Genomic DNA, 27425 nt, shown 5'->3' with positions numbered 1-27425 from the left:
CAGCCATTTTGAGGCAGGTTGAGCTTCATATTGAGGACACAGTAATTCAGCTGTACTGGGACTGACGAATCAGCAATGCTAAAGGCATTTTTTAAATATGGATGCGTTACAACTCAATTTTTCTATTTTTACTATGCATTGCAATTAACCATCGATCACGGACAAAATCCTGTGGCAAAATAGCATAGATATTTCAGGTGTCTGCAACCACCCGTGTGTGATGGATTTTTATTTATTTATTTTTATTATTATGGTTACTGAAAAAAAAGGTACTGCTAGGTTAAATTATAATTTAAACCGGGAGAAGCAGGCTGTCTTTCTGTTTATTAAAAGAGCACAGCAGGTTAAAATATTAACTTTCGCATCACGGCCTAATAAATAACCGCAATATAAAACTCCAACCTTAAACCAATACGCCTCACATTTCATTCTGTCATATGAAGCAGTTTTTATAGAAAATAATTTAAAGGTCATCAAAATCCGAACAGCTGAACCATTTCGATGGTGCAACTCTAAATGTCAGAGACCCAAGGTGAAAATATGGATGCCTGAAGTGCAAACCTCTAACCAGCCAAAATGCTGCTCTCAACCTATAGCCTGATTTAGCCATGAGCGTATCGTGACCCCACTGGTTTCTAAATATACATCTTTCATCCTGCTGACACTCAGACCATATTAACAACCCACGAGCTGATGTGACAGCACGCTCTTAGTTGAACACACTGTCACCCAGGGGTAGACAGAGTCCCTAATTGGCAACGGCTTGTTCTTTGTGTCAGAAGAGGAACAACGCTCATAAACACACACACACACACACGCACCAATGACAGGAGTAGCTATGGCTGACAAAGATAATTAATGAGGATACAAAAAGAGAGAGATGAGACTGCACAATAGCAAAACCCCTGCTTCTGTTTCTCCACGGGATAAAACATCTCCTTTTGCTCAGAATCCCTGATTCTGTCTTTCTGTCATAGATTCAGACAATTAGAAGCCATGTCCTTGAGAATAACAACACTCACACTGAAAAAGATGCAACAAGAGTAATACTGTAGCACCACAAAAGCTCATTTATTTTGAAGGTTGGATTGACTTAAAATCCATGAATGCCCACATGTGCTAAAAAAACTAAATGGTCACCATCCATGGCCTGTTTCTGATGCCTACATTTACCAAACAGAAAAAAGGGTGCTCTCTTTACACTTCCCGAGTGAGGTGGAAAATGAATGACTTTTAAAAACAGAAACAAATAAAAATTACATTTTATAAAGGATAGCAGAAGATAGCACATGTATTCTGAAGGTTTAGTCAACTTAAAACTATAAACATCCTATGAAAAAACTAAATGGCTGCCATCAATGCCGTTTCTGATGTTCAAACGGGAAGATTTAACATATAAATGCTAAATATAAAATTTTTATCATATAAAAATGTATATTTAGTTTTTTTTAAGTGTGTTTTTTTTTCTACTTCTGTGATTCAGCAGCCATTACTCCAGTCACTTGTTTCTTCAGAAATCATTCTAATATGCCGATTTGGTGCTCAATAAACATTTCTTATTAATCATTATTATTAATGATGAAAACAGCAGCTGCTTAATATTTCTGTGTAAGCCATGACATGTTTTTTTTTCTCCAGTAGGCCTATTCTCTGATGAACAGAAAGTTTGAAAGAACAGCATTTACTTGAAATATAAATGTTTTGTAACATTATGAATGTATTAACAGTCACTTTTTAATCAATTTAATGCGTCCTTGATGAATAAAAGCATTCATTGCTTAAAAATAAATAAATAAATAAAAATCATCTCACTGACCACATTAATCAAACAGATACTGTTTTTCATTTTCAGCTCCTCAGTGAAAAAAAAAAAAAAATCAATAAACAACAAAATGAATGACATAAGGGTTCATAATAGCTCTGAAAAACATCTTACTCAATTTGTTTCTTGGGTGAATTGAAATAACAGAATGTAAACAAGCAACGCACCGAGTCAGACTCATTTTCTGTGTGTTGTGTTAAAAGGTAAACTCTCAGCAGGGGACCACCGTGTGAAACTTTTCCATTTCTGAATTGTTAAGACCTTACTGTACCAACTGTACCGGCAGGTGACAAACCACTCTTCAGACATGCCAGAGTTTCCTTCTTCACTATCGATGTGGAATTGGTTCCTGTGGTTTTCACGGGACCATTCACACCTTTTCCAGCTTCCTCTGTGTTCATATGCAGTTGTGTATAATTATCTCCCAAGGCTCCTTACTGTGTGGGTAGATGCCCAACTGTGAGGGGGATGTGGATGATCCTGACAGCTCCCGGCAACTTTGTGTTTCACACATCGTCAAGCTAGAGCTGTTTTGCTTCTTCGATGCCAAAACACCCAACACAATCAGCAAGACTCTATGCTTCGAAGAGGTGACTGCTTGATGGCTTGGGCCCATTTCAACTGTTCCCCTCTAAGGAATAGATGCAGGTGAGAATATTCTGGAAACTTTATTTCCACATCAACAGCATGTAGTCCCATCGGGGAAAAAATACATATATTTGGTACACAAATGATGCCGTTGCTGTGCAGACTGCTGAGTTGTTGAGGTATCTCTTTGAACCCCTGGGACTCCTGATGGCTCGCTTTTGGAGACAAAATTGGGTCTTGATTAGGAAGAAACAAATCATATAAAGAGCCAATCATGTGGGATAAAAGGTTTCGGGTCCGATGCCCAGTGGTTCAAACAAAGTCATCCCTGCTGCCCAGATCTGAACATCACAGAGGAAAACTGGGATACCGAGACTGTGATGGAACAGGGGCATCATGATGTGACTCCAGCACTCAGAAATTAGGGCAGGTTAGGGCTGAAACTGTGGGACCTATTTAAGTAAACTGCCTTTTAATACTATTCTCAAAGGACAAAGTCACAATGTGTGAGATATTGACAGTCAGCCACACCATGTAAAGATCAGTAAATACAGACAAACAAACAAAACAAAAAGTGGTGTGGCTCGCTCAAGCTCGGAGGGCTTGCATCGTTTTTCACCCCGTCTGCCGTTCTATCTGCATCACAAATGAAACAGGAGCATCGCCACTGCATATTTATGAACACGGCTGCTTCAGTAAACGGCAACGCTGCTGCATATTTATGGAGTAGGTTGTTTCAAAGAAATGAAGTCTTTTTGAATTAACATGAATATCTTGATTCTTGTAAAGGATGTTCTGAATGCATCGAAGTGTCTTGTCATCAGTAAACACGTTTCTGTGGAGAAGTATCGCAAGGTTTTATTAAATAATCAGACTGGAATTTGTTCATGCGATCTGCTGTTGGGGGACATGTCAATGTGCAAAGGGCAGTTCACACAGGGTGTGTTCTTGCATTTCACCTGTGCTGTCTTTGGAAAATATAGTTCCACTGTTGATATGAGGCTTGGCAGCTCAATGTTTGCTTTAAAAAATACGGACCAATCAGATACATCTTACATGCACTCAGTTTGCACATTATCTATGGTTAATGGGCATTAATGCGCCTATAATAACACCTTCTGTTCAATTATGTTATGCTCGGTTTAGCTATTTTTAATCAAGAATGTATCATATTTGCAGTACATCTGTGTCAGTAAGGACATTTACATTCAGCATTATAATTGAGCCATAGCAGGTTATTGCGTAGTTGAGTTACAGTCTTTATCGGTCTAAGCATACATGACACAACGCGTAATCAAATATTTGAAGGATTAAATACACATGGAGTCACCTCTGTCTCTCACAGCAAGAGAAGATTGTTGAGGCCAGCTGCAGTCTCTTTCATGTGTATATGCAGAACAACTGCTTATCCTGCGAGAACAACCAGATGGATGTACATTATCCCTTACTTAACTGATGAATCTAATTGTAAAATGTCACCGATATTTATAATGTTTCAAAAAATTCAATTTCAAATAAATGCTGTTATTTAAACATTCAAAATTCATTAAAGAATTCCACTAAAATATAAAGCTGTACAATGGTTTTGAATACTGATAATAAGAGGAAATATTTCAAGTGTAAAATCAGAATATAAGAATGATCACAGAAGGATCATGTGACAAAAAAAAAAAAAAAAAAAAAACATCTAGGAAGCATGGAGGCATGTACAGTAAATCCTTTGTAGCTATGAATGCAGCTTGTCAGACTGTATGATTATGAGCCAAGTGAGAAAAGCCAAGACAGATTGTGTGACATCAACAGATTTTACGATATACGTCATTGACTGGGCAGACTGTGTCCCGTCTGACATCTTATTTGAGAATCAGCATGTCACACTAAGAGATTCAAGTCTGTAGAATTTGCCCTATGACAAAAAAATGAAAATAAACATTTTACAATCTTTAAAATTCGTCTCAGACAGCAAAATTGTGGCAAAAATCTTAGAATGCTCACTCTAATTCGGGACTGTTTATAAATTTAATGTTTCTGAGAGTTTGTTGTGCTCCTGTTATGCAGAGGGAGTAGACAAAAGGAAATGGCAAAGCTCCTCGAGAAAGCTCAGGTGCTTTGTTATCTTTGGCATTCATGTTAACACAGATGACTGCCTTATTGTCAAATTAGCCAATATACAGAGATCAGGGTCGAAACAAAATAACAAAACAATAATCCACTCACAAAAGCCTGTAAAGTCTCACAAGCAAAATATACTTAGTAAGACCAATGGACAAAACTCTTTATCAGATGATGTGATTAAAGGTAAAATCCATGAACTGTCTGGATTCTCTTGATTGGACTAGAAACTCAGGCTCGCCTACTCCTGTGAATGAACAAATTCGCTTTTGTTACTATGCACCAGTACAAGCCAAATTTGGATGCAGAACCATATTAGTCCGATGATGAGGGAGCTGATCATTACGTTCATTCTTTGAATGTGAATGAGCAATGGCAGTTTGGGAACATAACATTCTATGATGAGTCACGCAAAGAGATACATACCGGAAACAAGCAAACACAAAAATAAACAAAGACTCATTTGAAGGAGCCTTTAGAGACTGCCATTAATTAGCTTTTGGAGAATCAATGCCAGGGAAGGCTGGAGTTTTCAACCAAAAAAAAAAAAAAAAAAAAAAAAAAGAGGGAAAAAATAGACTGGCAAAGCCTGCAGAGATGGAGAACACTGATCTATCTCATTGCATCTTTTTTTTCTTCTTCCAGTACCACATCTGAAGCACATCTGAAATCTGCCATAATTAACTCATCCTCACATTGATTCAAATCTGCTGTTATTTTTTAAGTGGAAAACAAAAGGCAAATGTTTAGCTGGGTTTCTCATACATTGACTTATTTGTGGCATCCACAATATCAACAAATTGACCGCCACAAATAGATTTTCACAAATGCTTTGACTTCGTTGAATAAACATGAGCACTGCACGTTTCAAAATCAAAACACGGCACGGGTGAATTTATATAAATGTATCTTTTTTTTTTGAAGGGAACCGATTGTCTTCAGAAAAGTTTGGATGTAATTTTTATCTAATCTTTCCCATAATGCCTGAGAAAGTAACATTCATAAGCGCAGGGCTGTTTTGATTACAGCCGTTACAATGGAAACCCCTGTTTCTGCTGCTCTTAAAGTGCCTCCTGCTGGCAGACAATGAATTTGCACTTTCAATAAGCCTGTCTGCTGTTTTATATTTACATTATATATTATATATGTCACGGTCATTAGATGGAGTGCCCATGAACTTCAGTAGAGGGCACTCTACTTAGGACCATTCCACCCATCAACCACCAGATGTCACTTGGACTCTAGCACCTCTCATCTGTTGCACCACACCCAAATTACATTCCCCATGAGCATCACAATCACCCTGCCACACCTGCACCTCATTCATCAGCTAATTTCCTTGCCACACCTGCACCTCATTTACACACACACACAAGCAGCACACTCACTCTCACTCACTGCGAAGTCTTGTTTAGTCTGTCTAACATTTCCGAGCATTTTTCCCAGTGTTTGTCATTCCCGTGTTTGATCTTTGGACTGATTACTCTGACTCTGATTCTCTGCTGCCTGCCCTGATCTCTGCTTGTTTCTGGTTTCGACTCTGGTTATCCATGACACACCTGACGCCATTCCTGATTTCTGCCTGTTTGACCATTCTTTAATAAAGCGCAGCAATTGGATCCGAACGTCTTTGGCTCATCATTACAATATACATAAATATTTCACTCAGGGGGAAACGTCTGTGAAAAACTGAATATACATGTCAATCATAGGAAGGAAGAAAAAAAAAAAGGTAAATTAAATATAGTCCACTATATAAAAATGTTATGCCATAATTTATGCCATTTAATATGCCTTTAACATCTGTTTATTAATCAAATTTGAGTCAATGATCCAGTCATAACAGTTTTCCAATCAACAGCTCACTGTAGAGGAAGACTGAGACTGCATCATTTTATTTAAATATTGAATGACTTCAGAAGAATTAGAATGTAGCGTACACCATATGGACTACTTTTATCATGATACATGCTACACCCCCCCCCCCCCACCCCCGGAAGCTATTTTTGGAGTCTAACAGCTGTGCTCTATGTATGCCAGTAGTGTATGGAAAAGACCCGGTGAAGATTCTATGATCAAATTATTTTTGTTGCAAAAAAAGGAAATAAATTCATATAGGCATGGATCAACCTAATGATTCTCAAAAAATAGCAACATTTTCCTCTTCCCACCGAAAAACTAATACTTCCTGATGATCTCTCCTTCTGCAGTGACCAGGAAGCAACAAAAAGATGAGGGAAGGAAAATATAAGGCAGACAATGGCTCTCAAGCTCGGGGCTGAAAAGGGAATTTGAAGAGAGGCTCTCTGAAGAAATGATCTTTGTGAGGGTTATTGGAAACGGCGTGAGCTGGAGTGTGATCTGTGAGTGAGAAACTTAATCGCCTCTCCTCTCATTCCAGTCAGCTCCATCAGCTCACATTCCTAGAAAATGGCTGCCAGGGAGCCTGAAGGCTGCTGCAGCCCACAGGCAGAAACTAGCCGTACCTGACAGCTAGCTTGCACTTTGGCCGCAAAACAGAGGCCTCGCAACCGCAATGTTTTACACTTCTGAAAGCATACACGCTCACGCACATACATACAAATGAACAGCACAGTTACAGAGGGCACTTTGGTTCAGCATCATAGAGGCAGAGAGAAGAGGAAGAGAGGGGATAAGTCACTTACTGGTAGTACAGTTTATCCTGATACAGTCTAGATGGGGGAGAACAGACAAGATGTAAATTCAGCCTTCAAGGTTATGACTGCAGACATCCATTACAACACATCGCCCACAAACTGGGGACGGACACGCAAACCAGGTGGAACGGAGAGGTGCTGTTTCGCTGACCAGATACATACTCTTTCTTTTCTACCTCCTGCGTGCTGATAATGAACCCCAGGTGGAGTGGATATGGACTCGCTGTCTGCGCTAATGAATATTCATGCCTTCACTGTGCCATAATATATTTAGAATTAGGGAAATTTGGCATGAATTGAAATGTGATTACACCCAGTTTCATACTGGTCTCAGGACTACTGAATATTCAGAGGTAATTGATTAATTTGCTCTCTGGGTTAGCTCAGAAAGCAGCTCAGGAAGCAGAAAAGAGAGAGAATCTTGCCAGAGAAACAGCCTGTCCTCGCCAATGGCGCTGCTGATGCTCTCATATGCACATTTAAGAAAAATACATTTCCTTTTAATGAGCCCAAACAGAGGAATTAAAGAACGACTCATATTTGAAGAATTTGGAAATGGGAAAAAGGCCGAAAGATAAGAAAGAGGGGAAAAAGTAGTGTTTCTGGACATGTCGCAGCAGAGCACCAGAGCGTGTCCACAGTAAGCCTTAGACTCTTGGGAGAAGAGCTGAATTCAGAATGCTCCTGTAGATAAAAACACTCCAAAAACTCACAGCCCTTGACTTGAGGTTCACTTTTCCTGCTTGCATGTGAGAAGAACCCCATGTGCATGAATAAATATAGGAATAATTTATAGTTTTACAGCAATCTCTCACAGTGAAGCTTCAAGGAAAGCTAGTATGGGCAAAGTTTGTGTGTGTGTGAACAAAAAAAAAAAGAAAAAAAGAAAAAAGAACAGTACTTGAGTACTGAGATCTGTTGAGAACAGTATCTCTCAGTAATTTCCCTAAAGACAGTATATACTGGCACGAACATTATTAATGCTACTAATACCGCTTTTAAACAAATTTTCTTCAGGGCTCAACAATAAGGATTTTTCTCAAGTTGTTTTTACTTGCGCTACTTCACTGGCTCCAAGACAAAAGAAAGATCACTTTACATGTTTACATTTGCAAGAAATTTATTTTATGTGCTAAACATGAAATGCTAGAATTTCTTTTATTTGATTTAGTAAATGCTAAATTATTATTATAAAAAAAAAAAAAAATCTAATTTAAATTATTTACAGTATACCCATCATTATAATCATAATCATTCCTTCTGAAGATGCAAATTCAATACTAGCCAGCTTGATATTATTATGGTAGTCACAAATCAACATTATTTGTCACAACAATGTTTGCTACATCAAATAAGACCAAACTGTTACGTTTTAAGGCATACAAATCAACGTGCAAGATCAATGAATGTAAAATTGGCCTGTCAAGTGGCCCAAAACTCTCTCACACTTACTGTCGAGCCCTGGTATCACTTTAAATTCGAGATGTTAACCACTTTTCCAAACCTCTATGTTCCCATTGGAATTTGACTTAACACTTAAATCCTAAATCTTAAAAAAAAAAAAAAAAAAAAAAAAAAAACTCAAGGTGAACTGTCTTTAAAACACTGGAAAGTACAGTACCTCTGAGACTCCTTACTGAACAGTTCAATACAACTGCTTTTGTTCTGGCTGGTACTGTATAATATAAAACCTTGCTTGAATCCTAGGAGGAGGCCCCTCTTTCCCATTACTATATTTTGCAAAGCGTCTTTCTAGAATGGAGAATCGATATTTCTCGTACACAGTCCGGGCTGTCCCATGCTTCAGTGTGTGCTATGATGGAGTGGAGGGCCGAGAGGAATTCAGAGCATTACACAAATCCAGCTCTCTCTTTTTCCCATGAGGCTGCAGCCCGTCGCGTGTCGTCAACCACAGTGAAAATCGTGGCCGCTAACAGCCAGAGAGCAACGTGTGTCCACCCTAACAGGGAGTGCAGTACCCTCTGGGACAGAAGGGATGATTGGTGTTTGTGTGGGTGCGTGTCTGTTTGTGTGTGCAGAGGTGTGCAGGTTTGAGCCTGCCGGGACTGAAACCCTGACAGGTTTTAGACATGCTATATGCAAGAGGACATGTTTAATGGCACAGTGTATGTCACACTGCCAGATGGGAATGGCTGACATTCATCTTAGCAAAGGAATGTTTGGTTCTGCACATTTCTGCAGAGGAACTTTTTTAGCTCAGTTTTGCATGAGAAATACCTGACATGATGTGGGAGGACAGTTAAACGACTGATGTTCAAATTTATTTAGTCTGAACTAGCTTGAACTCGCGAACAGCAGAGGTGGTGCTTTACGAGTGGAGCAAGACTGTATAATATTAAGCTGTGCAAACGAGGGAGGAAAGTGTAGTGGCTTCTGGGGAAATGTAAATGAAATGTACTGGGCGGAACAATGGCTTGTCAGTACTCCTGACACGTGTAATGCTCTAGCGGGGAGTCTATGCAGGAGTAGGACTATTGTGTATCAGTATAAGGCAGGGACTGTGCACTCTCTGGTAGGGAAAGTCTACAGCGTGCTCATCTGGGAGTGAGCGCTTGGCCGCAGACTCTGGCAATTGAAGGTTCTACATCCTTCTCTTCAACACACAAGGATTGCAAAATGTTTAATGCATGTGTGTGTGCACATATGAATGTATCCCCCAAAATGAGCTAAACTGGACAAAGCCCCAGTTTAGGAACACCCAGCAATGTTCTCATTTTTAAAAACATATACAAATCTAACATATTAACAAAAATATAATATAATATAATATAATATAATATAATATAATATAATATAATATAATATAATATAATATAATATAATATAATATAATATAATATAATATAATACAGTTCAAAAGCTTGCGATTTTTTTGTTTTTGAATGAACTCTCTTATGCTCAACAAGTCTGCATTTATTTGATCAAAATTCAATAAAATAATGCATAAAAATGTTCTATTTTAATATACTTCAAAATGCAATTTGTTCCTGTGATGGCAAAGCTAATACAAAGTTCAAAGAAATGTAATATAATCATTTGTCTTTACTGTAACTTTGATCAATTTAATGCATCCTTGAAGTATGCATATATTCATTTCTGTGGTCTTATTGACTCGCCAACTTTTGAACGGTAATATAATTAATATAATATATTGGTTATAGTCTAATAGTTTATAATTAGCTGTATATAAAAACAATAGCCTAATAGTCAATGATATGTCCCCATAGGCAAGTAAACGTTTAGGAGTTACCTGAATAATAAAGGGAAATATTGGCAAAAATAAATCTTACACTGTAAATATTATTAACATAGACGATAGATTAAACAAATAGTGTAGTAATATGCCTGCAAACTGAAACCAAAATATTCTATGCTATGTTGAGTGACATTTCGTATCTATGTGTGGTGTTGACTATTAAGGTGAGCGATCCAATTGGCTGATGTACCTAGATTGACAGTGAGTCGGACACGCCCTCCGTCCAGTTCCAGTCTCAGAGTGTCTGCTGAGTTCCGGGAGGTGGTTGCCATGAGAACACCATAGGCACGCTGGGAACGGAAGCGCAACGACACGTCTTCTGCTTCTGTGTGCATCACTACTGGCAACTGGATCTTCATGAACTTACTGCCATCATAACTGAGGATGGTGGCATCTGAAAGAGAGAAGAGAGAATTTAGGAAACACGAAAAATGGTGCTAGGCATTGACAGCAGCTCTGTGGCTGATCATAAACCCTAGTGTTGATTGCGACAGATGAATGACTGGTTACTAAAATGTTTTACAGCCAGACAGTGAAATTCTCTACAGCATTGCACAACAGTAACACAGAGCTGCTCAGTCTAACCAGAAGATAAAGGCCATAAAAATGACTCATTATACACCACATTTTATTTGTTCTTTTTATTGCAAAGCAGTATTTATCAAGACACCATATAATGTATTCCTGCTGAGGGGCTTTTGAAGCACCGTTTACCGCCGTCCATTGCTTTAATCTGTTTATTCGTATCTCAATTATTTTACTGAGCGATTCAATTTAGTGGGCCGGATCTCAAGACATCTCATTTGCAATGGAAGATAGTCAAGGTCTCAGAGCGACTGGCATAATCTCACCAGCTGCTCAATCAGAAATATACAGACCAGAAAGAGAGGAGGAGACTCATGCCAACTGACAGGGTGCCGAAGCCAGATGCAGAAGCTATATTATTTTTCCAAAGGCAATGTTACCTTGAATTGTATAACATTGTGTGAGAACCATGGTTACAATAAAATTACAGGCTTTTATTTACAAATAATGTATAAAATGGTACTTGGCAATTACAGTACTGTGTTGTAGTTATTACAGTAGTTATTAGTGCTGTCAATCGATTAATTGTTCCTTTTTTTCTAAAATGAATCGCTATTAATCTAACCAAAAAAGTAAGCTTTTAAATATACTTTTATATTACAATAATTTTACATTCAATCTTCAAATTAATTAAGGAATAATATAAAGACTATTTTATATTATATTTTATAATAAAGAATATTTTTAAAATAGTGTCCTCTTTTTCAATGTCTGAAGGTGAATATCAGTAGCTGGGTTTCCTTTGCCCTGCTTTTTTTTGCAAATTTTGAAGTTTTGCATCAGAATCGAGTGGTGAAAATGCTGAATTTCGAATAAAAATGCCTTAATTCGCAAAAAAGTTTTTACGCTCACTTGAGGTGGTTTGTGTCTTTTGCGAAATAAGGTTAATGCAAATAATGGGAGATGGGTATGCATTTTGCAAATAAATTCCTCCAAGCACATCAAAAAATAATTTGACTATGGGTTGGTAAATTACTATATTCAGTAGCTTCTCCTACTTTTAGTGATGTATAGTGCCAGTTTATTAGGAAGTGACGATTTTGTTCTCTTTGACTTGTTGGTTGGAAACGGTGCTTGTTCGCAAATGTTTTGTGTGAAACTCCAATTTTACGCATAAGATAAATTTGCAACTTTGGATGGAAACCCGGCTACTGATACCAATACTACTGATGTCTCTAGGAGGTCCTTTTGTTCTTTGATAAACAGACATAACAGCAGCTGGTTATTAGTTTTTTTTTGACTGCTTTAGGAGCTGCAGCTTATGTAATTGTATGAAAAATTCTTTATCATGATTATAGTGAACAAAATTATCACGGTTATATAGTATTTTATATATGGTATTTTATATTTAGTTATACAGTTATTATTGTATTTTTAAAATGTTAAAAAAGTAATTGACAACTTGGATGACAACAGTTTAATAACATGTTGAAATATCTAATGTAAATGTTCAAATAAAGCTTTGAAAAAGTTTAATAAAAAGATAATAAAGTAATAAAAGCCTCACAATTCAGCCTTTGAATAAACAAAATATGTCAAAATGAAAATTGTTTAATAAATTATTGTATGTAATTTATCTGCTCCATAAATAATTCTAGATAACTTATCTGAATTGTTTAAATGTTTAGAATCCATAAGCTTGTTTTTCATCAACCGGTCAAAATTTACAGCAGGGCATGCAAATTCCATCCATTTTCGGACAGACAGAAACTGCAGACAAGCTGTAAATATAATTCTCTGTAAATCCACTTGCTAACAGCAGGTGGCGCTTATGGAAAAGCTGAATCAGAGCGGTTTCCCGTAACCATAACCTCCATGGACAAAGCAGTATTGCGATTCAGAACAATTCTTTTAAGTATTACATGGAGCGAAGATGAAAACAAAATGCCATGGAAGGGTTTCTGAAGACAGTCAGAACCTTCAAAGGGACATTCATATAATTAATTAATTCATATATTCATTTGTATAATTCCCTTAGCACTCTTTTAAAATCTCCCAGCTATTCTGACCTGTCTTCACTCAAAATGAAACTACTCTCCGTGCTTTGCGCACATAGGACTGTCACTGAAAGCTGTGTTTTATGCTGGACAGCATTTATTTGTCACGAGTTGTTCAAATTGCGGTGACCTAATATGGTTTTAATAATAATTAAAAGATGAAACGGTAATACTAACCGTGGGGAATTTTATCATGATTAATCGTCAAAACCGGTAATCGTTACCTCCTTACTGCCGCTTCTGAACATGATGACTATTTGACACGCATTATATTTTCTCACAACTCTTTACCTTTTCTGACCCATTTCAGGTCTATAAGGCTCTAGTTATGAGCTGACCAGCTGAATCAAGTGTGTTAGATTTGGGAGACGGTGCTGGACAGGACAGTGTGAAAACCACTGCATTTTAGAGACATGTTCTTAAATCTGACTCATATGACAAATAATTATATGCACAGTTTGAAGACAGCTTTAATAGCCATTTTTTGGTAACTTCCTTACTTAACTGATGACATAACTACGACATTGCAAGCTCATAGTTTAATTTTGCTTTAATATGTTGTAGTGCTTCAATATAACACAGCGTGCGTCACTGTGTTTGTGTTTGCATTTGAAGAGCACGGGCTACGAGCACGGCTGACAGGACAGGAAAATTGTTTTTTACTGACATACGGCCTGACAACATGTCATCTGAATGCAGCTCACTGTTGTTCTTCTGAAGCTCCTCATCATTTGTACCTTTTCCGCACTTGTTTGACTAGCGCCTGGCACTGAGGTGAAATTGGAGTGTGCGTCAAAGTCTCCCGTTTGATGTGGTCGTAAAGACATTTTGCGTCTAAATAAATGCAATACTTGTCAAAAAAAAAATAATACAGAGGCATCACTTGGCTAACCATAGCTCCGCCCTTGTATTGACGGTGTTAAATATTTTATGCTGCTAAACTTTTAACCATATGCATTAACATGCTAAATTTGAATCACTAGTAGTTATATCTGTGTTCTGCTATTAGGGGAGAAACAAGGGCCAATTCTAAAAGAAGTTTGCAGATCACTAGCACAGTTTTGGTGGAAAAGGGGTACAGAACCACAGAAGCGCTGAGTATGAGAGTTTTGTTTAAAAGATAGAGACAAGAGAGGCAAAAAAAACCCAAATAGTTCCGATGAGGCACTTGGTACTGTGTATATGCCTAGATAATTTAGCACGATAATGGGGGCCGGACACATCTGCCTCTGTGCAAAGACCGGCCTCTCAGCCAGAGGACAACATCTGGCATGGAACCAGTACAGAGACATCACTCGCTTGTGAGGAAGCTCTGGAGATGACGAGGCTGCAGGCTATCACCAATTAGGCTGAACTCTTCTTCACACACACACAGACACACGATCTTCCTGTAATTTTGGTGCCTGTCTCGTTTCAGCATCCCCTGTTTCTGTTACACCATTGCCGAGCCCGAGAGCAAACACAGAGAGAGAGAGACAGCGGTAAACAAGACGAAGACAGGAACACAAGTATGGCAGCATGCATACAAATCAGTGCAGCGATGTACATTCACCCCCTGAGGAAGAGAGAGTGCGTGAGACAATGTTGCCATCGACAAAAAAAATACCCTAGTCATGTTGCACGAGTATTATGTGTCTCAACTCTTGCAAAACATTGATTTACCCAACAAGCTCCACCTTACAGCAGCTTTGTCAATGTAACTGTACTCAATTTTTGAGAGGCCTGCAAGAATACATAATGTCAGCTTTATGTTTCATAGCTTCTCGCTCATGTTCTTCAACGTGCACTTCTACTACTTCTATTCTACCTCCTGCCCAGTGTTGTCCTCCAAACACTGCACAAACTGCAGGATGTATCCATGCAGATTATGCTATAAATTATCTTCAAAAAATATTTGAAAAGATAAACCTTACAGAATAACAAACAAAAGTACAAACCGTGTGAAAGCAAAAGCAGTAATTCACTTCTCAAATCATAGTAATGCATTACTGTTATTTATTTTCTTGTTCATTTATATTAGTAGGAAGAATTAGTTAGTTAATTCGTAAGCATAGTTGTTATACTCACATAAATATACCATTACTTTTATGGCATGTAGAATTGCAGCCCTTTTTTATTTAGTTAATATTTATTTCAGATGTTTATTTTTATTTGTTGCAGCCCTAAACTAATATTTTTATTCCTTTTTATTTATTTTATGACAGTAAAGCTTTATTATTATTATTATTATTTCAAATAAATGTTGTTCTTTGGATTAAAGATTCTTGAAAAATAGCACAACATCATGATTTCCACAAAAATATTAAGCAGCACATCTGCTTTCAACATCGATAATAATGTCTTCAGCATTTTACAATATTTTCTGAAGGACCATGTGACACTGAAGACTGGAGTAATGGCTGCTGAAAATTCAGCTTTGCTATTACAGGAATAAATTGCATTTCAAAATACATTAAAATCAAAAGCAGTTATTTTAAATTGTAATGATATTTTACAATACTAGTGGCTTTACTTGCACTGATTTGATCAAATAAATGCAATCTTAGTGAGCTTAAGAGACTAAGAAAAAAAATACAACATCAGTAAAAAATCTTGCAGAACCGAAACTTCTGAAAGATACATTCCTGGTCTTACTGGGCAAGATTCACTACGTTATTCGAAAGTTTTAAAGAAAAAACAGTGTAGCCTTTAACCCTAAACCCAAAACTAGCCTTCCCCGCCAAGGCCTGCTCCACAGAGGAGGCAGCCTCAAAACAATGACAGCTTGACAAACGAGCCCCCCCTCTCGTCTCAAGTGCAGCAGCCTCACACCAGGAGAGAGGATAATGAAAAGAGAGGTATGGCCAGTGGTTCAGAAAGACCCTCATTGCCTCCTCAGACAGCGCTATGCAGTCACACAGCGGGAGAGCGCAGCAGTATGGCATCTGCACCGCTCGACAGCCCACACATCACATCCAATCTGGACAAGATGGAAGCGATGCTCTCTGTGCCTGGGAGAGGTCTGCAGAGATTTCAAATGAAGAAACATGCTAAGAAAACAGCATGGAGATGGAACAGAGGGAGGATAGGAAACGACAGGATTGAGGGACTGATCGACGGAGCTCAACAGTTCATAAATTTAGACACTAGAAAGAGATGTTACAGGCACTTCTGGATGCTGTGGACTTAAATAACTCTCTTTAACTGGTTTAATAGATCTACTAACAATTCCCAAAAGTGTAGGACAGCAATATTATGGAAGTTTTATGAGTACTCCATGAGTATTCCACAACATATCAAATAATTTTGGAAGTTTTACATTTTTAAAATAAAACAAAGTTTTTACATATAGTATTTTATAAACCTTTAAAACAAATAATTGAAAAATTATAAATGCACAATAGAAATGTTGTTCACAATAGACCTATTTACCCTCCCCCCCCAAGGTTTTTTTTTATGTTTCATTTCTCATATTTTGTATTAATGTTATTAAAAGTGAATCAAACATATATCTATACACTTTGTATAGATCACTTTTTTATTTATTTATTTTTCTAGATTTTAGAGTGAAAGTCTTGATCTGGGCAGATTGTAATACAAAGCATTTCAAGATAGATAGATAGATAGATAGATAGATAGATAGATAGATAGATAGATAGATAGATAGATAGATAGATAGATAGATAGATAGATAGATAGATAGATAGATAGATAGATAGATAGATAGATAGATAGATGACACAGATCTCTTAATTAGAGGCAAATCTTGTCACAACAAGCACTGACGAGTCACGAAATCTCCTCAAAGTGCCGCTCTCCTGGTCTGTAATGAGAGAGACGGAACTGGAGGACCACAGGTAGAAAGGAGTGTACATGGCTGGTCACTCTCTCCATCTGCCCCTCCATCTGTTGCTACTTTCATTTAGTGCTCTGTGCTGTCCAGCTCAGCTCTGATATGTAGAATCAGCCATGAAAATGGAGACACACAGCTACGCAGGAATATATACCTCATTTGTTTCTGTCTCCTTTCCATCAAGCTCCCACATAACATAATACCTAATTATTTGTATTTTTTGTATTTTTAATTCTTCTAAAATGTGTTTTTTGTTCTGTCATTGTCATTCTGTTGCACTGCGGAGCTTCTGTCATGAAAACAAATTCTTTCCAGTGTTTTTTTTTTAGTATCATTGATATAATTTTATTTTATGTTAATTATTATTTCATTAATATTTGAATAAGATTTAATATTTTTGTTTTTATTTCAGTTATAGGAATTTTGTTTTGTGTTTTTTTTATATATCTATTTAGTATTTTAGTTCTAGTTTATATAGTTTTAGTTCTATTAGTACTTCAACTACTAAATGAAAATTAGAGATGTTGTCTTATCAGCTAGTTGGAATAATTTTAGATTTAGTAACTTTGTTGTGTGTGTGTTTTTTATTATTATTATTATTATTATTAATGACTTTTTTTTCTCTTGAGTTTTAGTTTTTAGTTTTAGTTGTAGTTATTTTAGTACTTTACATTAAAACAAAAATGCTATTTTGGCAACTAAGTAATACCATTTTATGGTTTTAGTTGTGTCACATACAGTACAGCAATATTTGCTGAATGATAAAGATATATATTTTTTAAATACATTACTGTCTGTGCTGACATAAATGTCTGACTTGCTAAAGCTAATTTCATGAAATTGTATTTCACTAGTTCACGCTTACATATAATTAGCTGAGGTATGGTATGCGTATTTGGCGTGCTGTCCGGGGAAGGGCTCCGAGCTCGGGAATTGCCCGAAGCTAGAGTACCCCCCCTTCCCCGTATATTGTAAAGTGAACTTGAAGTGAGGAGATGGGGTGGAGGAGGGATGCTGATAAACCATCAATGGATAGAGGTAAGTCAGCGATATTTATACTGTGGGATTGATTACTTGATTGTGGTCCACCTGTGATGATTAGGCTAAGTATCTGACGCGCTCCTCCCGAATCTTCATAGATAATTACATTTAGTGTATCCTTGATGAGCAAAATGACAATTTTCACATGCTTTTTTCACAACATTTTAACAAAGTAAATCATTATTTAACATGATTTCCATCTTTACTGGAGACATATAACATGCTCTACAATAGTTTGTAAAGTGATGGCCCCCAGAATAACATTTTACTGTTATTATTATTATTGTCAGACTTTTTGCCATTTAACTGATAGGGATAACAGAAAAAGAACTGGAAATGCTGCAGGCAAGGAAGAGCAGTTTCAGGAAATGACACAAGCCAGGCGCAGATTTGCATCACCTGCATAGGTCCTCAACATTTCATAGTGCATTTGTTAATCACTACTAGGCCACGCCTCCATCTCACATTCACAGACATGCAAATGGTCTAATCTGCCTACATCTGAATACACTCTCCCTGAATTTTGAACTTCTTTGAGATTAGCTTGCTAGGTGACATCCAGAGAGTCAGCAATCCCATGCTGGAGCCCCAGGCCCTCCCTGTTAAAATACTGCAGTGCACAGGAGCTATGGTTGCCACAGGGATTAGGGAAATGTATGTTCAACAATCATGATAAACAGGATGAGCTGGCTCAGAGGCATCATACATTATTCAGGATTGCTCGTGGTGAGTTCCCGCATGCCGATGGTACCTTCACCATAAATGCATGTTAGAATTTTTCTGCTAGCAACACTACACCTCATGAAGTCTAAAAGCATGCAGCGGATGGGGCAATGAAACAAATACTGACATGGGAATCAAAATGAACGACATGCCAACCGTGCAAAATCAAGCAGGTGTGGCTGTGGGAAATAAAAGTGAAGTCTATAATGACTTGGCTGTTTGAACCCGCTTGTAGCACATCCTATCTCCTCTCTAAACAAAATAAACGCTGTAGGGTAAAACTCTGTTTGCAGAACTATCAGGTACTGAGGGATGAGCAGAGGTTACAAGCTAAGTTTAGTCACTATAAGAGCCCATTAGGACCCTTGGAGACATAATAGGAAATTAGGGCAGATGTTATTCTGGGGCGTTTGTTTTCCTTTCAATGCTTTGTTCAAGTAAGTCAAGCCCTGAGAGCAGCTGGGTGGTTATGGATTTATGCACTGGGTTTATTTCACCTCAGATAGCTGGGCAGGACCAACTGTGAATGTAATGACTTGCTCAGATAACTTTTTTTTTTTCTTTTGCTCATTCTAACTCACCCTGTCTACATCTGTCGGTGGTGTTCAATTTCAGTGTTTTTTCTTCTTTCTATTGTCCTATAAATGTGGCCTTTTGTCGTGTCATATTCATTCATTTAGACGGAAATATACATAGAATTATCATATAATAATTTGAAATATATATTTTTTTTAAATAAAACAACATTTTAGTATTCCACACTTTGAACAAACAACAATCCCCTCTTCATTTCATATCCATTAATTTTGTCCAGTTTACTCTGATCTAACTCTAATCTACTGTACATTAATTACTCTACAGTAAATAAATATTATACACACACACACACAGACACACATATATATATATATATATATATATATATATATATATATATATATATATACACACATACATACATACATACATACATACACACACACACATACACAAAAAAACATTATAATATTCTTTTAATATTCTTTATACTATTCTACATTTTAATTTCATTTAGTATACATTAAACAGAAAATATTTTACATTTCAGTAATGTGTAGTCAAATTTTAGTTAGATTGTAGGCTGAAGTATACAGTATATAATCATCATTCATATTCATTTGAAATTATGTACTAATTAGTTAAGATCAACTATTAACAAATGTTTTAAATTCTGATTTTTTTTTAACTATATTTAAACGTATCAAATCACAGAAGAGATTTATGATAATAAAAAAAAATATATATATATATATATATATAACAACAACAACAAACAGCCATTATGATGGGTTATTTTTCAGTTACTTTGTTCTTCATGCCTTAAAGACTGTTATTAATCTTCCGCTTTATAAACTTTTCAGAACATTTCTGAAGTGTAACGCGTTATGGCAACAACAACTTGCTCATTCTGACTAGCACTCAAGTTTGTCTGTCAGTTTGCTTCATTATCTGTTAAATACATATATACACACACACTGCTGTTCAGCTCTTTCAACACACTATAATTAGATCTTTTCAACCAGTTCTTTCTGCATTTATGTTCTTCTAAAATCATTTGCTGCATTAATATCATAGTTATCTTTCCCTCATCATATTTTAAGCATATTTTAATTAAACTGATTTAATTATTGTCATTAAGCATCTTTGTCATCTCATCTTCATTATCATTGACAAATACATAAAACTTTAACAAACATTTCCATTAATAATGTTGCTGACAAGATTAACACTTATCAGTCTCTTTTTGTCTCTTTCTCTCTTTCTCTGTACGTCCATCTAATTTAATTTCTCCATTCTACCGCTGCACAAAAAGCTGTTTTCTGTGACTGGAATCTTATAAATGCACATCTGGAGGAAGCTGGCAACACCCTAAACTGCACCAGACTGCACCAATCTCCTTCTGATGCCTATTGCGGTGAACTTTGCTCGGGTGATGATAAAGCAAGCCATCTTTGATGGCTTAATTGACCAAATCATTTCCATAATTCCTGCACAGAGCTTCAACAATGCGCATATAATTGATTGTATTTTCCCACAGTAGTGGCTTTGCTGCAGGGTGATATCAGTGTCCAGACAACAGCAACAAGCTTTAGAGAGATGCACTTCCATTAAAGAATTAGCCACTATAGCTTAAAGCACTTCACGCAGGCCAACCAGAATGAATATAAGGAAATGCCTATAAGGGATACAAATGCATAGCTGGACTTAGAGCTCTCACTGGCTTCCTTTTTAGGAGTGAGGGAGTGAACGCTGGCTGCTTTGTTCATCTGGAAAAACAACAGAATTAAAATTCTGCTAGGGAGGGAGACAGAAGGCAAAAACATAATCCATGCTTGAGTGGCTCTCTCTGAAGATGACATAGACTGAAGAGAAACACAATTACCACGGTAACAGTAACGTCAGCTCAGCTGCACTTTCTTCAACACTGTCAAGGATGAACTGACAAAGAGAGATATTCTTCTATGCTAAGGCCGAGGTGACAAAGCGGTGAATGTCACCCTCCCCTACGCATCATAATGGACAAAATATCTCTGAATGAGTGCCACGTCTTTACACGTCATGAGAGAAAGAATGAGTGTATAGATCTTTCATAGAAGCACTGATTACTTCAGTCCTTCAGAGAAAGAGGAAGAATGCACTAAGCAACAAAATCACAGCTAATGATAAAATATGTGGTTTATCCCTAAAAAGTATTTGGCTATTTAAGCCACACTTCAAAATGTATGAGGTTCTTGTATTTAAAAATAAAATAAAAATAAAAGCTGGCATTTATGTGATAGAAATATAGTGCACTTCTCAAACAAAGAATTTAAGGTGAATAGGATGAACATTTTTACTAATAGATATCACCATTCTTCCCCAATTAATTAATCACAGTACATTATGGCATTTGTTTTGTATGACAAATATTCTGAAATGTTATGTAGTTATAACTATGCAAATTAACTATACACTAATTTGCATACATTTCCAGAACAGAATTCTGAGTATTAAAAGTTTTTACCGAGGTGATTTTGGATATATATGATTTTTTTGTTTTCACTCTATACAACAGAAAATACTGAAAACAGCTAGAAACATCTCACTATGTGTTTTTAGGGTATAAGATTTTAAATATATATCAGGTGAGTGATATATGAACAAGCCCCTCTGTAAAAACCTTCAGAATATATATATGAATACAATGTTTATTGTATTTAAGTGCTTTTAAGAAAATTGATATGTATTTGTAAATGTATTTGAGATTAGATGCAAAATAGGCAATACCAGAATACAGATGGAAATAGATAAAATGCTATAAAATGAACACTTAAATGTGTAGTTTGGAGTTTTAATGGCAGTGTCTTGCCATTAAAAGTAAGTTTGTTAGTCTCATTCAAGCGGTAAAAAAAAAAAAAGAAAGTTAAATAGAAAAGTCCTTTCATCATTGTTTTGAGATCAGACTATTTCATATATTTGTTAAATAAAATTTTATTTTAATACAATGAAATTCATATATTTTAAGTGTGGCTTTGGTGACCAAATATGATTAAATGCTTTTGTGGTCCACTATTATGTAATGGTAGATTTTACACCAATGAGATTTCACTGTGGGAGGTACTACAAAAACAGAAAACAGAAGACAAGCTTACATCAAAACTGTTGTCAGTCATGGCCATCATAGATATGAGTGTCAAGTGCCACAATGTAAGATCTAAATCTAGACTCTACGTGCAAAATACAGGTACTCACCTCTCTCACAGGAGCGTCCCAGATAGCCCGTCCCCGAGCAGTCACATACATATCGGTTCCAGCCCTCTCTGCAGGTGCCGCTGTTCAGGCAGGGGTTGCTTAGACACTGTTTGGGAGGTTCTTTAGAGCAGGACGGCTTCACCCCGACAGCTCTCTGGGCCTCTGCTATTCGCCGGATGTCCTTGCTCTGGCCGTCCATGAACAGATCTCGCACACAGCCCACATAACCATAATTTAGGAGTGCAGTCCAGACCTCCGTAGGGAAGATCAGGCCGGCACGGTCCTCTGGCAGGCCGCCCAAGTAGAGCATGTCGTCCAAGTCCAGGATCTCACTCTCACCGGGAGCGTTGTAGGGAGTACGGATCGAGTTGACGGAAATGGTACCTGTCACAAGACCACAAGGAGCAAATTTCATTGGTTTAACTTGATGTTTAGATGCTATTTCAGCAACTTCTACAAAGTTTGATTCAGCTTTAATGAGAGATGATATATGCTAATTACAGACTATGCAAATGAGGCTCTTTAAGGGTACTGAAATTATCCTTCATTCTTTCCTCTAAATAAAACCCCCTTTGCTTTCAAAGCACACAAAGCAGACAAAAATCTCTCGGTTTCAGACTCCTCAAAGTAAATTTGAAATGATGTAGCTACTGTATATTCATGTTTAAGCTTGGAAGTGCGAAAGATGATTTCAGAGCGACACTTTGTCACTATTTGTCAGAACAGCGCATATAGCACTGATCTGTCAGTTTTGCATTTGTAGGAATGTGTTGAGTATAAATTCACTCTGCGGATGATCAAATCAGCTTGATATAGATGTCAATAGCAAAAATATGAGTTATGAACAAGACTGGAGCTTGAAAAAAATAGGAAGCCCAGGACAAAATTTGGGCCATAGGCACATTGAGAAGTCTTTAGCTTTAATTTCTGGTTAAGATATGCACTTTTTTAATGTATTAAAACTGTTGGAATAGAAAGACTAATTTAAATAATATTCAAAATATATATATATATTTTTTTACATATTTCATTACAAACATTATTTTGTTAAGGGAATCTTTATAATGAAGTCCTCTGTACAGTATGATATTGTGTGTATACTGTTACTGGATGTATATAGTAATCATTTAAATGTTACATATTGTTGGAAATAAGGCCTCACAGTCACAAAAACCATCACAGATGGATTAACATTCATATATGTGCACAAGCTTTCATGTTATAATCTGTTTAGTGCTGTCTTGAACTGAGAGTGCAAACCCTTGCACAAAGACAAAAATTCAAAAGCGGTCTCCATAGCAACAGTAGACAATATGTAGCAGATTCACTGCATAGTCATCGCTATCAAAAGGGCATACAACAGAATAAACGCTGAGCTCTATTCATATCTAATTTATTGGCTGTGACTGTTTCAGTTCTCACAAATGATTTGTCAGTCCGCCCTCTGCTTTTATGGTTTATGCCTAAAATACCGCTTTTACAACAGTGGTTAATATAAAGAGCAAAAACACAGTGCTCTCAGGTGAGGCGAGTCTTTCATTCGGTCTAATAACGCTAAAACGCTTTCACGAGTTCCATAATCATCCTCATTGTTTTCCTGGCGACTCCAACAAACAGGCATTTGTACGCAGCCGTCAATTCAGAATTTTCCTTCTCATTTTCCACCACTGTGCACTGCCATTATTCACGCCTTGAAGGCAGTTACAAAAGAACAGCCATTACTGGCAAGATAGTAGAGAACAGGCAGGGATTAACGCAAAGCGCTGGCCACTGCGGAATCCTGTTTATTAGTGTCCAACACTCAGTCCAAACTCAATAAAAGGCAGCTTAGAATGAAAGATGCCGTCTTTTCAGTGCCAAAACCTTAAGTCTTTAGTGACAAAAATGCAGCTTCTGTTATAAAGGCAAATTAGTGTGACTGTAACCGAGTGGTGGCACTGTAAGGCATGCAACACGTTAAAGGGACAGCTTATTTAACAAAGCACTAAAGCAACATCTCATGGAGGTGCAAGTTAGGGCAACAAGTTTTTATAATCATAGACGAGTTGGGTACGGGTATGTGGCTGGTGTCTTTTAGGACTTATTTATGCTTCATTGTTTGTTAAGTTTGTCTAGGTAGGAAATGTAATGACAAACAGATCAGTTTGTGACCTTAATTGTTTTAATAGATCAAGACAGGCTTGTTATTAACAAATTATTGATAACTGATTGCGATGTTACCATTTTTCACCTGTGAATAATTACTGACTTTACTTATCCATTATCGACTTTACTTACTTTATTTAATTTTATACTGTACTTTATTACAAAACTCTATTTTGAGGAAATGGTACCTTGACAAATGTTTGTTGCTGAAATATCAGTCAAAATAAGCTAAGTGTGCAGTTACAGTATAGATATTTCTTTACAAAGGACAGTGTTTTATGGGGACATCCTATTGGCTTATATAGGCTTTATACTGGTCAAACTGTATTTTCTATCCCCTTACCCCTATTCCTCCCCCTTACAGAAAACTTTCATTTTAGATCATTCTGTATGATTTCTTAGCTTGTATCCTCATGGGAACCCAAAAAAATAAAAAATAAAAATGGTTCCAGAAGGTCAAATTTTATTGGCTTTCTATAACTGGAAGGGCTTTTTCTAGACAATTTGAAGGCCTAGGCGAAATCCCTATTGGCGCTCCCCCAGATAATATATATATATATATATTGGGCTGGGCAAGTTATCGCATTAACAGATTAATTGACTAATGCTGAATATTACTTTATCTCACATTAATGCAGTTTGTTATTATTATGAAGGTCTGTTGCTCACTGGCTCTGAATACAAATATAGACATATCGTAGGTCACAGGAGGTGATGGTCTTCATCAAATTATTTAGGCTAAGCATCTACATTCACAAACCACTGCCTACTGTTTTTAACAGAAAAGAATGCAACAAGCTCGTAATCATGACTTTATAAGTTGGAAATAGGAAGTTTCTGATAGCACATGAATACAGCCGAGAAGCTCTCTCGCACACAGATCTATATATAACTGAACCACGCTCTTACCCCGCCTTTTCCAATCGAGCCAGGGACTGCTAAACAAAGCGTTCACACTAGTCAAACGAACCAGGTTTTGTGGGTCAAACGTGCTCTGGCAGGGTTAAGATTGCCTAGTGTGAGCACACCCTAACTATTCTCCTGCATCCCACACGAGTCTCTACCTGCCCATCAAGTGTTGTCCCGCACCACACTCTGCTGCGATTGGTCCCACGATCATGCAGGTCTCTACTCGGAAAATTCCTGTTATAATGCTATCATCGAGGCTCTTGACTCTAAGCATAACTTGTTTTTCTATAACAAACTATAAATTATTATTTTTTTAAATGTTAAAGTCCTGGCAGTAACAAATGGCTTGTTTTATATTTAATTTAATTACATTAATGTTATAAGTTGATATTTAGGCTTTACCTTTTTGTTTAAAGTGTTTGCAAACCAAATGTTATTACACTTTTGTTCATTTAGCAGTAGGCCTACTTTTAAATGAAAAAAAGTGCACAATACACTTGAATGCATGCAATGTTAAGATAAACATTTTGCCCAATTTATTAGCTTTAATATCATTGTATTGCCACTAGATGCCTGTATAGCCCGATGTAACAATCCCTAGTAGCTAAGCCAATGCACAGAATTTGCACATAAATCACACATAACTTAATTTTATTACATTTGCATTTGGATACATTTAAATTTTATCAATGGCTACTTTTTGTATTTATTTGTTTTTTGTTAAATTGTTTTGTTGTTTTTCTTGATTTAAAGTGTCAGTTGTTGCATTATTATTTCAGTCAACCCTATAAAACCCTTTGTTACCACAAACTACATATAAAAGCCTGATCAGTTGCATAAAAGTAATCAATGCAGCTACTTAATCTTTTGCTACTCGTTAATGTGTGAACTTCCCCTTTAAATATTGTGACGCTCTTCCCTCTATGTGAATGCGACTGATTCAGTATTTTGACTCCTCTGTAAGTTTGATTTAACTCGACAAAGTGGTTTAATAAAGGCTGTATTGTTCTCATGAATTAATGATTTTTACTATATCACTATTTTTTCATTGCCTGTTAAAGTGTTTCATGGGGATATTACATGACACACTGACCCTTTAACAATGCATTGGCGCAAAAACTCCAATTTGACAAATCTCACAACATGATTTATCAGCTGCCACAAATACTGCCTAAACAAAATACTGATTTTTGTGCACTTTATTTACTGTGCCAATATTTTAAACTGGCCTTTGAAGCTTTATTGCATAGCAAAAAACAAAACGAAAACAAAACATTGTCTTGCCAAAGCAATGACAGAGCCCATTAATCTAGTGGCGTTGATGATTGCTCCAACTGCAAACTTTGCACGCAACAATCAGGCAGCAATTGACAGCGCTCTGATCCAATGGCATACAGGCATTGTCAGATTGACAGTACTCCAACCCAATGATGTTGGCGCATCCAGTGGGGGCGGAGTCATATTTCAGGGTGACCACGCCACTCTTTATCACAACCCTGCTAAAATGTAGCAATGTAGTGCCAGTATGAGAGCTCATTGGTGCCCCTTCAGCTGGTGGTGCCCTAGGCCTATGCCTAGAAATGGCACTGATTACTGGAATGGCTTTTTTATCTTTTGGTGACTTGTGACTTTAAGTCAGTCTGCAAATGCTAACTTGGACTTTTAAATGGCTCTAAAATCTAAACAAACACTGGCCAAAAATATATGGATTTTTATTATAATTCTTAGGTAAATAGATCAGCAAAAAAAGCTGAACTGTTAGTATGTACTGTATGTGCATTTATATGTGTGCCAAGCTCCAGTAAAGGATGTATTTGTTCTCAGATCTATGATTTATTTTCATCATTAATGGCTATTGTGGGATTTGAATGAATGGCTGCAGTATCGTTCTGCAATGCTTTCCAGTTTGTGATGTAGAGCTCTGGGCCTGAGCTCAGATCTGCGT

General features: G+C 36.9%; 1 protein-coding gene across 18 annotated transcripts in view; it reads right to left on the bottom strand.

Moving 5' to 3' along the window:
- LOC113056121 (neurexin-1a-like) overlaps positions 1 to 27425 on the bottom strand; it is a 177795-nt gene that overhangs the window by 71354 nt on the left and 79016 nt on the right. For 14 of the 18 annotated variants that reach the window (XM_026222639.1, XM_026222646.1, XM_026222642.1 and 11 more), the window contains 3 exons: positions 22427 to 22810; positions 10668 to 10871; positions 7189 to 7215 (listed from right to left, as the gene is read on the bottom strand). In XM_026222639.1, the coding sequence (XP_026078424.1) occupies positions 7189 to 7215; positions 10668 to 10871; positions 22427 to 22810 (615 nt within the window). The remainder of the gene's footprint in view (positions 1 to 7188; positions 7216 to 10667; positions 10872 to 22426; positions 22811 to 27425) is intronic. The other 4 variants (XM_026222655.1, XM_026222656.1, XM_026222648.1 and 1 more) reach the window with 1 other exon arrangement.

The sequence above is a fragment of the Carassius auratus genome, chromosome 37, assembly GCF_003368295.1.
Source record: "Carassius auratus strain Wakin chromosome 37, ASM336829v1, whole genome shotgun sequence".
Lineage (NCBI taxonomy): Eukaryota > Metazoa > Chordata > Actinopteri > Cypriniformes > Cyprinidae > Carassius > Carassius auratus.
Note: the sequence above shows the minus strand (reverse complement) of the source record. Positions and strands in the feature narration are given on the sequence as shown.